Source organism: Capra hircus, chromosome 19 (genome assembly GCF_001704415.2).
Source record: "Capra hircus breed San Clemente chromosome 19, ASM170441v1, whole genome shotgun sequence".
Classification (NCBI taxonomy): domain Eukaryota; kingdom Metazoa; phylum Chordata; class Mammalia; order Artiodactyla; family Bovidae; genus Capra; species Capra hircus.
The window spans coordinates 21,671,186-21,682,809 of NC_030826.1; the positions used below are offsets into that span (position 1 = coordinate 21,671,186).

General features: G+C 51.9%; 2 protein-coding genes across 6 annotated transcripts in view; one reads left to right on the top strand and one right to left on the bottom strand.

The window, feature by feature from the left end:
- ABR (active BCR-related) overlaps window positions 1-2,932 on the top strand; it is a 188,535-nt gene extending 185,603 nt beyond the window's left edge. The window contains exon 23 of one of the 5 annotated variants that reach the window (XM_018064362.1): window positions 246-2,932. In XM_018064362.1, coding sequence (XP_017919851.1) covers window positions 246-335 — 90 coding nt within the window. In that variant the 3' untranslated portion in view covers window positions 336-2,932. The remainder of the gene's footprint in view (window positions 1-245) is intronic. The other 4 variants (XM_018064365.1, XM_018064363.1, XM_018064364.1 and 1 more) reach the window with 4 other exon arrangements.
- On the bottom strand, window positions 4,230-10,779 carry TIMM22 (translocase of inner mitochondrial membrane 22 homolog). Its single transcript, XM_005693300.3, has 4 exons — window positions 10,308-10,779; window positions 8,253-8,449; window positions 7,432-7,504; window positions 4,230-5,372 (listed from the first exon to the last, which is right to left on the bottom strand). Exons 1-4 carry the CDS (start codon window positions 10,543-10,545, stop codon window positions 5,296-5,298), a joined length of 585 nt encoding a protein of 194 aa, XP_005693357.1. The 5' UTR covers window positions 10,546-10,779; the 3' UTR covers window positions 4,230-5,295.

An 11,624-nucleotide genomic window follows, 5' to 3' on the forward strand; every position in this document is an offset into this window, starting at 1 on the left:
CGGTGAGACCCAGGGCAGGGTCTGGTCTGAACAGGACTGAGGTTGGGGAAGTGGCCCCGGGCACCCTGCCCTCTGCCCTGTAGCACCCCCTACTGCCGCAAACGGGCAGCCACACCTAGGCTTCCAGGGAAGGGGAAGTGGCTGGAGCCAGCCAACGGGGAAGCGGGGAGCCACAGGAGCCCAGCGGGTCGGAGGAGGCCCTCAGGGTGAGGACCCCAGCCTCAGTCTCCCCTGTCTCCCCACAGGTCCAGGTCCTCCTCTACTACCTGCAGCACCCTCCCATCTCCTTCGCAGAACTGAAGCGGAACACACTGTACTTCTCCACCGACGTGTAGCCCAAGGTGGGAGCGGCTGTGGGGGGCGGCCCTGAGCCAGCCTCTCCAGCCAGGGACCCAACCCAGACTTGAAGGACTGCAATAGCGAACTCCCAAACCCAGCGCTCCGCACTCCAAGGGACACAGATTTCCAAGAACTGGAAGACATGTATCTTTTGTGCCACCTTGTACAAAGCCAGCCGACCCGGCCCCAGCCCCACCACGCACCCCGGCTCTGCCCTCGTTCCTCTAGTCGTGTCTAATGCTCCGTGCTGTTTGGGAATTGTTTTACGTCTATTTGTCATGCAGAAAAGGTAGTGACCAACCCGGTGTGGGCACACAGGCAGCCTGCTTTGTTCTTTCATTTCCTCCAACACTTTCTTTGCTCCTGAGTCCGGTCCAAGGGCTTTCATTTTGCGCTCTGTAACTGCTGCCAGCTTCGCCTCTCTTGGCCCTGCTCCCAGATCAGTCTCCTGGCGGCCTCCCCTCGGTCTTCCTCCTCCCCGTCCTCCCTGCCCGGCCCCCGCCCCCCGACTCCCCAAGCCTGCCTGCATGCATTTTCAGCTTTGGGTTTTGATCCATCACCTCGAAAGTTCTGAGGCGGCCCTGGGCAGCGGTGGCGGGGGGTGGCCGGTCCGATGCTGCCGCCCCCCACCCTCTCCTTGTCCCCTCACCTGTGGAGACAGTCCTGTCTGCCTTGCCGCCTGTGCAAATGTTGGACAAGGAGACGAGACAGACTCGCACTGATCCTCGGCTCAGCACAGGCCGGAGAGCGGATTGCTGGGATTTTTTCCACCTGAGAACCTCTGTTCTGTCTCCAGTCCCCGTGAGGCACCTTTGCCTGTTTCTTCTCCTGCTTTTCCATTTCTTTTCTCCTGCTGTTCTATTTTGAGTGTAGAGACTCACCAGAGACCTGCTGTCAAGGCAGCCAGAGGGTCAGGAAAGAATCGGGGGAGGTGGGAGAGTCAGGTTGCCAAGGAGATAGAGCAAGTGGGCTGCTGAGAGAGTGCCAGGGAGCACTGGGCATCCTGGGCTGGGAGCAAGGAGTTGTGGTGGCTTTTCTGGTGGAGCCAGGCTTCTGGGAGGGCAACCATGAGGGCTGAAGCAGGCGTCTCGAAACAGGCAGGCTCCGTCCGAGAGGGCTAGCCCTTCCTGGTGCCTCCCGTACCTCGTGGTACCTTTGCCTTAGACATTACACTTTCTCCACAGCCAAGCACTGCCATGGGGCAGCCCCCACGGCCACGTGCGCCCCAGGGCCTGGGAAAGTCAGGCGCGGTCCAGCAGTAGCCAGCCGTCATGGTGCTGCCTCCCGTCCCTGGCTTCTGAACGCAGCCTTGTGGGTGAACTCGGGGGAACTCTTAGGAGTTGGGGTTGTGCCAGGTACCTGCCTCTCTCGGGACTGGGTTTTGCAGGGGACCCTGGTGGTGGGTGCTCGACTCATCTGCAGGGTCTGATCCCCATGTTGAAGGCTGCTGCTCAGTACTGGAAAGGAGAGAGAAGTGCCCCCAGCGTGCAGTTTCTTCTCTCCTGAACAGCGCTGCTGGCCTCCAGCAGTTCACCTGGGAGGACAGACACTCCTGGCGGCAGGGGCTGGAGCTACAGGACACGGCTCCCTGGCTCTCCTGTGGCAGAGACTAGATTCCAAGCCCTGGGGGTTGGAGAGACAAGCTCCCCATAGCTTGAGCTCAGGGCGGTTTTAAAGAAGGGTTTGGGGCCCTGAAGCCTTAGCACCGGTTCAGTGAGAGGAAGGGCCCCTTCTTGTCTCGTTTACACCTGTGGCCCCGGCGTGGGCAGAACGGTACACATTCTGTGCATGTCGGAGGATAGATGCCCAAGAGGAGAGCGGTACTGACGCCCTGGCTGCCTGCTAAGCAGCTGAGCAAGGAGCCCCACTCCCTAAGATAAGGGGCTTGGGCCACAGGTGGAGAAAGAATGCTGCAGTCTGAACATCCCCCGTGTCTGACCATCCCTGGAGCCTGCTTGGCACTCTGGAGCCGGCAGGTGGCCTGGAAGGTTCTTGCTTCCACGGCCACTAACTGGAATGAATTGGAGCCCCACCTAGAGCTATTTACAGCCCCTAAAGGGCGCCTCCCACCTTCCCCAAACCAGGGACGTGTGCCTCTCAGCGTCAGGTAGCTACTGCAGCCCCCAACCTCTTGGGTGATGAGAACAGGAGGAAGGCTGGAAGGGCTGAGAAATGGAAAAGGCTCAGCATATTTATCAACTCGACCCCCAGAACTGGGAGGAGTGGGTACCAGACCTGGACTAAGCTGCGCTGAGGGAACAGCCCGTGGGTTCTCCTGAGCAACAGGGACTGTACAGAACCCCAGCCACTGCCCAGCAGGGCAGGCTGTGCCAACAGGAGCCCACAGACAGGCTACAGGAGTCCACACGCCTGTCCTTGCTGGCGATGGCTGCGGGCTGCCGGTATTGTGCTGTTACAGGTATGATGGGACCCTTCATTAATATCTGACTTTCTTAAGTTGGTAAGGATATATTTTTCTTTGGTCTATGTTCTGTTTCAACTTATGTAGATTATTATAAATTGATGTAAGCCACGTGAGAGGAAAATGTTAATAAAAAAAAAACCTGCAAAGCCCCAACATTTGCAAACAACTCAGCCCTGTGGTGTGGACATTTATGTTCCCAGGAGTCCAGGGAAGACCACCAATCTAAACATTTAACTCTTCCAGCTGCATCCAGATGTGCGTTTCCAAGAATCTCCTTACTAGTGAACTCCCCCTGGTGCGTCCCTTCAGCCTGTGGGGACCATGGCAGTTTTGGAGATGAGCCCACGCCCCCCACTTGCTCTTTCACAAATGCCCACGGCTGTCACCAGCCAGTTCTTTTCATGAAATACAAGTGCCCCACCAGAGACCTGGCCATCAGTATGCCTCAGAGATGGCAGGAAGTTGTCTCTTCAGGTGGAGGTTTATTTTATGCCAGCATCTCTCTATAATTTCCTTGGAAGTTGTAGGTCTTTGGGGCAGCCTGCTAGCCTAATCTCTCTTTGGGGAGGCTGGATCCCCTAGAGGGCCCAGCTTTCCTCAGGAGAGCTAGTGGGGTTCATGTCGGCTCCCACCAGCCTCGGCCATTGGACACTGTTTATTCTGGAGATCGGGAACAGATGTCTCTGAAAATTGGTGTTTGGTTTATGAGCTCATACTGCCTCCTTAGCCATCGAAAACAGGAAACTATTCATCTCCTCTCCTGACTGAATAGTCGGTGTGGACAATGCTTGGCTTACTGAACTGATGGCTACTGATGCCCAGGACTCATCATTGCCAAGGCAGTCGCGAGGGCAGCACTGCTTGTTCTTGGTGTTTGACCCCAGGCGCTAGACTGGATGGTAGAGGCCAGGCTTCTGGCACTGTTGACAGGTGGCAGGTAAGAGCGTCTGCGCTTGCTCTAACTGCTTACAGGTGACTTGTTCAGGGACAGTGGAGGACCCACTCCAACATTTGTTCTCAGACCTGTGAGGACTGTCCAGGCAGCCTAGCAGCAGGGAAGCCTCTGAACCGAGACTGGGACAGGCATTCTATAGCACGCCCCCCAAGAAGGGCATGAGCCTTGGGCGCTAGCTCAGGCTCATTCCCAAGGCAACAGCAGACAAGGCCAGAGGAAGGTGTTACCAGCTGGGCTTGACATCATCACTCATGTACGCACGCACACACACACACTCAGAATGTCTGGATGGTTCAGCTGAGTCTGAATTCTGGGTAAGGGTGGGCAAGCTTTAGAAGACGGCCCACAGTGGGGGAGACAGCCAAAAAAGGCAAAGGAATGACTCTAGTGGAATAAAGGAGACACTTCCACTGGCTGAAGGCGGCTGGAATTACAGGCCCCCACCATGCTACCTGCTTGTCCTAAGTTCATCTTCATCCCACCACCAAGGCACCAGAGTAACACAGCATCTGCAGCAGATCCCGATTGTAAAAGGGTGTTTTTTTGTGTATAGCACACAATTAGGCTGAGCTGCTACTGTCAGAGAAAGGCTACCAAGTCAAGTCAAAAACTCTGTTTAAGTAAGTAATGAACCCCTGACATCAGAGGAACAGGATGGTGGAGAGCAGCTCCTGAACACGGAGTGGTTGTAACCAGCGGCTGCTGGGACTGGGTCATCAGGATGACCACAGCAATACAACCCTCGCACTGTCCTTGATGTGGGCCTGGGCCCATGGTCACGGCAGAACACGCACGTGTGCCTCAAACCGCAGGCATTCCCACCAGCCAGCCCTAGGGTTTCGCAGAAGAGGCCAGCAGGGTTGTGCATGGAATGTCACTGCGTCCTAGGACACGCTTAGGCCTGGCTTCTTCAGGGCAAGGCTGGGCCACTGCAGCAATCTCAGTGAGGATAACGCTGCTCTGCAGACCCCGGGAGTCAAGCGTTCCCAGACTTCTCAGGAGCTGGCTCATGCTTTCTCTTTGGAATTCAATCTTTGGGCCACCTGGTACCATTTTGGGGAGTTGTGGAATTTGAAAATAAAAATAAGCCAAACTTTTGAACTGTAATATAAATACATACACACATATATCTATATAACAAGGATAGCAGAACCCTGAACAAAATGACATGACCGGCCGGACGGCATGGCTCCGCTCGGCCCTGCCCTGAGGTCTGAGATGGATGCCTGCAGGCATGGGTCAAGTCCCCTCCATCCCCACAGCACCACAGGCTGCGGGCTGCCCCTCTGTGGGACTCAGTTCCTACAGGTCAGCACACTGACTCCTTGACTGCCCAAAAGAGAGAATCTGGCATGGCATCTACCCCGCACAGCCTGGCTCGAGTCCAGGTGCAGAGAGTGTGGCTGCTCAGAGGTAGCCGACTGCAGCCAGGCAGCTCCCTCACGACACCAACTACGGGAGAGAAAACAAATGTCTTCAGTCTCTGCAGCAAGTGCCCTGGAGTGGTACAGAAGCTGCCCTCCACAGAGCAGCCTTGATCCTGGGCTGCCATCGTCCTTGCCGGACACCACTGTTCTCACCGTAGGTAATAGTCAATCGCAGCGGAGAAAGCAGCAAACCCTCCACAGCCGATGACCCCAGCCTTCAAGCCAGCTGTAAAGCAAACACAGATGACATTACCTGTGGTGACAGACACTGGGTCAAGCTGCACTCAGGAAGTTTGGGTACTTAGGGATGTAAAGAAGCTGGTGAACATGTTCTCCATCGTTCAACGTAGCAGAGAGCTGGAAGACTTCAGTGAGGCTCTGCACACGAGCTGATCCAGTGTGCTTTTATCTAACTGTATGTTCATTTAACTTTTCTCATTCCAAAGAACCGCTACTTCTAGTCTCGTGAAAATAGCTCCTCACAGGCAGGAAACTGGTTAACAGAACCAGCCCTGGAATCAAGTGAAAGCATATGGCCTGTTACTCTGATTTGTTTATGGAATAAATTCCTGGGAAGGTGATCAAAGCTCCCAGAGGGAGCTGAGCCTCTCAAAGGCCCTGACAAAGCTGAGAGACGGTAAGACCAAAGGAGAAGTTACTCCATAAATCACAAATGGCTGTGTGAGGAGGAGAATCAGGTCTTTAATGACAGAAAATCATCTGCCTCTCAGAAAATGAGAAAACAGCCTTTTTTGCTTTGGGTAAGTCTAGGCACAGCAGATGGAGAGTGGCCCAGTGACAGACACTGTTAGGGAAGTTAAGTCACTGACACCCTGCTCCGCACTCTTGATAGATACGCCGACAGGGAGAAGTGGCAGGGAACCAGTTTCTTGGTTGCTTACAGTAGATAATCCAACATTTCTAGGATACCTATATTTGGCTTTCAAAGGGTAGAGATCTAAGAACCCTAAACTGCAAAACCATTACCGTGAGAACTTAGACACAGAATTAAAATGACGACTGCACAGTATGAAGAAAGATGTCTGTTTGAAATGATGGAGCTGAAAGTTAAGCAGAGCTTGCTCTTTGGACAAATGGGCTTCCCAGGGCTGAATGGGGTCCAGCTATGCTTCTGTACTATCCTGCATAGCAACACATTCCAGAGATTACTTATTATTATGTTCTTCCCATATGTTCAATATGGGGGCAGTTCTTTTTTTGGGGGGGGGGCAGTTCTTTATTCTAAGATAGAGATAGTTCTCCATGGGTTTCACCTGGGGCTATCTGTCCCTTAGCGTTTCTCCTGATGTACTCTGCATATAAGTTAAATAAGCAGGGTGACAATATACAGCCTTGACGTACTCCTTTTCCTATTTGGAACCAGTCTGTTGTTCCATGTCCAGTTCTAACTGTTGCTTCCTGACCTGCATACAGGTTTCTCAAGAGACAGGTCAGATCGTCTGGTATTCCCATCTCTTTCAGAATTTTCCAGTTTATTGTGATCCACACAGTCAAAGGCTTTGGCATAGTCAATAAAGCAGAAATAGATGTTTTTCTGGAACTCTCTTGCTTTTTCAATGATCCAGCAGATGTTGGCAATTTGATCTCTGTTCCTCTGCCTTTTCTAAAGAAGATCCAACCAGTCCATCCTAAAGGAGATCAGTCCTGGGTGTTCACTGGAAGGACTGATGCTGAAGCTGAAACTCCAATACTTTGGCCACCTCATGCGAAGAGTTGACTCATTGGAGAAGACCCTGATGCTGGGAGGGATTGGGGGCGGGAGGAGGAGGGGACAACAGAGGATGAGATGGCTGGGTGGCATCACCGACTCGATGGACATGGGTTTGGGTGAACTCTGGGAGTTGGTGATGGACAGGGGATACTGGCGTGCTGCGATTCATGGGGTTGCAAAGAGTCGGACACGACTGAGCAACTGAACTCACTGATTTATCCCCCAAGGTACACTGGAAACACTTCTACTTGTCACCACTAGGGGGTGCTACTGGCACCTAGTGGGGAGAGGCCAGGAACAGCACTCCCCTCCACTCAGCAAACACTCCTCTGGTCCAAAATGTTAATAATGCCAAGGATCAGAAACCCTGATTTAGATACTAGAAGTTTCCAAAATTGAGTAACACAGAAAATGTGATTTACTTGTCAGGAAAGGAGAATATCAAGTTCCACATATGCCTTGAGCTGTCCTTTGAACACTCGTGTTTGGAAATCTCAACTTCAGCATGTTGTCCAAGGCCACAAAGAAAAGCATGTGAGAACTGTTAACTAACCTCTGAAACCAATGGCTCCTCCAGTGATGCAGCCACTAATGACACTGTTCTTCCAATCTGATTTTCCCCGGTACTGTGGGTGGAGAAGAGCAGTTCAGAGCCAAAGAAACAAGTCAGACAAGAAAACTAAGGAAAAAAAGACAGGGTTTCTAGCTGGCTAATTTAGTCCCTCCCCAAAGGAAACCTTTTTTTCCTTTCAAAAGTATAAGTCCTAAAATTTGAACGTGTTCACAAATGCTTCCTGCACATGGTACCAAAGCGCTGAGCCAAATGTCACATTTGAGAAGTAATCAGAATCTCTTCTCAGGTTGCCCAATAAGTCTCTTGTTTAAAATTATTAACCAGGAATTCTCTGGTGATCCAATCATTAGGACTCCATGCTTGCTTCCACTGCAAGGGGCCCAGGTTCCACCCCTGGTTGGGGAACTAAGATACTATAAGCTGCAAGGTGCAGCCAAAAACAATAATAAAAAAATTAATTAACCAACTTCTGGCCTATAAAAAAAATAAAAAATAAGGCAAGCCCAAATCATAAATTCAGAAGAAGTTTACATTGCTGCTGCTAAGTCGCTTCAGTCATGTCCGACTCTGTGCGACCCCATAGACGGCAGCCCACCAGGCTCCTCTGTCCCTGGGATTCTCTAGGCAAGAACACTGGAGTGGGTTGCCATGTCCTTCTCCAATAAGGGACTATTTAATGGAAACTGAATCTAGCAAGTACTGGACACTTGTGACCTGCTTTCTAGTAGCACTGGGTATTTCTCTTGAAAACTCACAGGATAGAAACAGGCAAGGCTTTCTCAGAAGGCAGGAACACTTACAGATTCTACTAAACATTCAGTGCAAGAAAACATGGCGCCCACAATGGCAAAATTTTTGGCATAGGACATTCCTCTCTGGCCCATGTCTTTAAGGACTTCTCTGGCCGTCGGCGTGCGGTAAGGATCCTTGGGGTCAAAGCCCACGTTGGTATCAATGCCAGCGGTGAACACCCCAAATGCACCTCCCAAGACAAATCCTAAAAATGAACAGAGATGAAGATTTCCTTGGCACGTTTTTCAGATCACTGTAATAGGGTCATACTTAAATTGCACCTTTTGGATGGCCGCCAGTGAAGAGGATACCCGGTCCCCTTCTTGCCTCAGAAGCTCTCCACTGGCCTGGTTTCCACATTACAAAACGCAAGATCGATCTAGTTGGCAGCTTCTTCTCTGACTTTTTCTGTTTCTTCCTCCTTTCATTTTCTAACATTCTTCAATATTCCGTCTTTAACCATCTTTCTCTCTCTGCACTCTCACACATAAACTGTCAAGTTCAGGTATCAACTTTAGAAATCACTCCCTTGACAATGGTGACATTCATAAAAGTCATTTGGTAAGTAACATGTACCAATTACTGACACTTTATTGCCTATTGTCCCAGCCTTACTTGTTCCTTGCAGTAATCCTGTGAGGTAGATACTATTTTCCATTCCTTTCTGTAGTCGAAGAAACTGAGGCTCAGAGAGGTAAACTAACTTCCCTAAGGTCACAAAGTTCCCAAATGGCAAACGCCATGCTGTGGTCCACAGCTGACCTTCCTGAGCCTGCTGGACATTTCCACATGGACGTCCTCTTGCCACCTCAAGGTCAGTATGTGTTCAATGAAATCATGGGCACCTCCCCTCCAGACCTCCCTGCTTATGGCTCCTGTTCTCCAGTCATTCCCATGCCAAACTTCAGGCACACTTAAGGCTGTTTCTCTGCTTCCTCCTGTGACACTAGGTCCACAATTAGCCTAGGGCCTTCATCACCTCCCCCCTGAAACAGTACAAAGACTCACTCATTATTTCAACAGATATGTAAGAGATCTAGGGTCAGACACAATGATGAACAAAGACCCAGTCCATGTCTCACTGAGCTTCAGTCCAGCAAATTTCCTACATGGTCTCCCTGCCTACTGACTCCTTCCTTTTGCACACTCCACCATGAGTCTTCAAGCTCTTGGTAACTCTAAAAACCCATCAATGACTGTCCTAATGCCTACTGGCAAAAAGCTCAACCTGCACCACTCCACCCCAACTTGAAAAGCCATTTCTCTTTGTCTAACCTCATTCTTTTAATCCTTCAAGACACAGGCTCCAGTCTCACCTCTTGTGGCCTTCTCCCAACCAAAAAGATCTTTCTTCTTTCTGCTCAATTTCACGTTTCCACCCTCACTATATTCGTTTCTTAATTTCCTTTCATTCTCAATGAGACTTCAACTCACCTGCAAATGTAGTCAGCCTCTTAGCACACAGGAGGGACACCTACATTCTCAAATCCTCAAAGGATTAAAAAACAAAACAAAAACATGCCAAGTCCAGACTTCTTTCCCCCTCGTTCCAGCTGTCCAGTCACATTGGGCTCACTGGCCTTTCTGTTTTTTCTAGCCTGAAGTCACTTCCGGCCAGACCTTTACAAGTGCTGCGCCCCAGGTCTGCAGCACTGTCCTCCTTCTCAACACTTTACTTTCTGTGTATATTAAAATATTAGCTTCATGAGAACAAGGCTCTCGTCTCTCATTCTGTCTTTCCACTGCCTGGCACGTGACAACTGCTCAGTAATAATTTGCTGAAAAGTAATTATTTTAAAGCGAACGAATGAACGAATGAATGAAGTCAACCATTTTATAATCCCCAGGTCCCGACCCAGAACCGATTCCCTGGTCGAATTTCCAGAGGAGAAAGACAACCTCGGGGTCTCGGGAGGAGCTGCTCAAGTTCACTGACAGGTGGGGTGGGTCAAGGTCGCGCGGCCCAGGGCCCCCTCGTCTCCTAGGTGCGTGGTCTTCTGAGCAGTGGATCCCGCTGCCGCCCAAGCCCTCAGCCTCCCAAGGGGCCCCCGGCCCCGCCTCACCTCCCACGCAGGCCAGCGCAGCCTTGAAGGCACAGCTTTCCATCGCCCTCTCGATCATCTTCTGCTCCTCACTCTTGGCTGGACTCGGGATCCCGCCCAGGCTCCCAGGCTCCAGGAGCCGGGGCTGACGCTTGTCGCCCACCAAGTACTGCAGAAGAAGGCTGTACTGCAGCGGAGGTTCGGGGGAAGCCGCCGCCTCAGGTGCGGAGCCCCCAGCCCTGGGGGCGGTCGCCGCCATGACTGTGGCTGCCCAGGAAACCTGGCGTTCTTCTTCCCGCAGCAGATTCCACAAGCTTCCCGTCGGGCCTTGCGCGCCCAGCCACCGTGCCGCAGCGTCAGATTCGCCACACCGAGCGAGCTCGAGGGAGCCGCGGAAGTCAAGTCAGTTCGTGCACCCCCGGAGGAAGAGCTATGTTCTCCCGAAGCCTCCTGTGAATACTGAGTCAGGCTTGTGAGGCATTCCTAACGACACTGACAAGAGATTTCGAATCACCAGACAGCGCCCTCTACGCGGCTGCAGCGCGGGGCGTACTGGAATTTGTAGTTCTGAGACACTTACACCCCAGACATTTCCCAGGAAGCCTTGCGCGGGCACGCGCGTCTCCGCCACCTCTCGAGCTCCTGACGGGCGGGAGGGCAGGGAGGCTGCAGCGCGCCGGGGCACCAGCAGGGGGTGCGCGCGCCTCGCCACTGTCTGCTGCTGCTGCTGCTGCTAAGTCGCTTAAGTCGTGTCCGACTCTCTGCGACCCCAGAGATGGCAGCCCACCAGGCTCTCCCGTCCCTGGGATTCTCCAGGCAAGAACACTGGAGTGGGTTGCCATTTCCTTCTCCAATGCGTGAAAGTGAAGTCGCTCAGTCGTGTCCGACCCTCAGCGACCGCATGGACTGTCTTTCCAGCCCTAGAGTGTGTTGTGAGATGCGAATGGGATGAGGTGCTTTGCAAATTAACGTGATATGAATGTATGGCATAAATGTTTTGTTCAGTAATTGAGCCGTTGAGGGGAGAGAGAAGGGGCCCAAAAAATGAATGAATGAGTGAAGTTTAAGACAAAAAAAAAAAGGAAATCCCCTGGCTATCCACTGCTTAGGACTCTGTGTTTCACTTCCGAGGGCCCTGGTTCCAGCCCTGATGGGGGAATTAAAAATCCGTCAAGCCGCGCAGCCAAAAAAAAAAAAAAAAAAAAAAAAATTAGTGAAGCTAGCCGAGTTTAAGCACGAGGTGGCTATGGCCAGATGGAGAGCGAGGGAGTCCGAGGCTGCTACTCCCTCCAGCCAGTTGTCGTCAATGGAGTTGACGATGTGGGACTAGCATTGCGG

Coding starts and splice junctions, on each gene's coding strand:
- TIMM22 (XM_005693300.3), bottom strand. CDS start 10,545: ATGGCGGCGACCGCCCCCAGGGCTGGGGGCTCCGCACCTGAGGCGGCG. Junction 8,450..10,307: donor TGCGCTGGCCTGCGTGGGAG/GTGAGGCGGGGC, acceptor GTTCATTTTTAG/GATTTGTCTTGGGAGGTGCA. Junction 5,373..7,431: donor AGGAGCCATTGGTTTCAGAG/GTTAGTTAACAG, acceptor TTTGCTTTACAG/CTGGCTTGAAGGCTGGGGTC.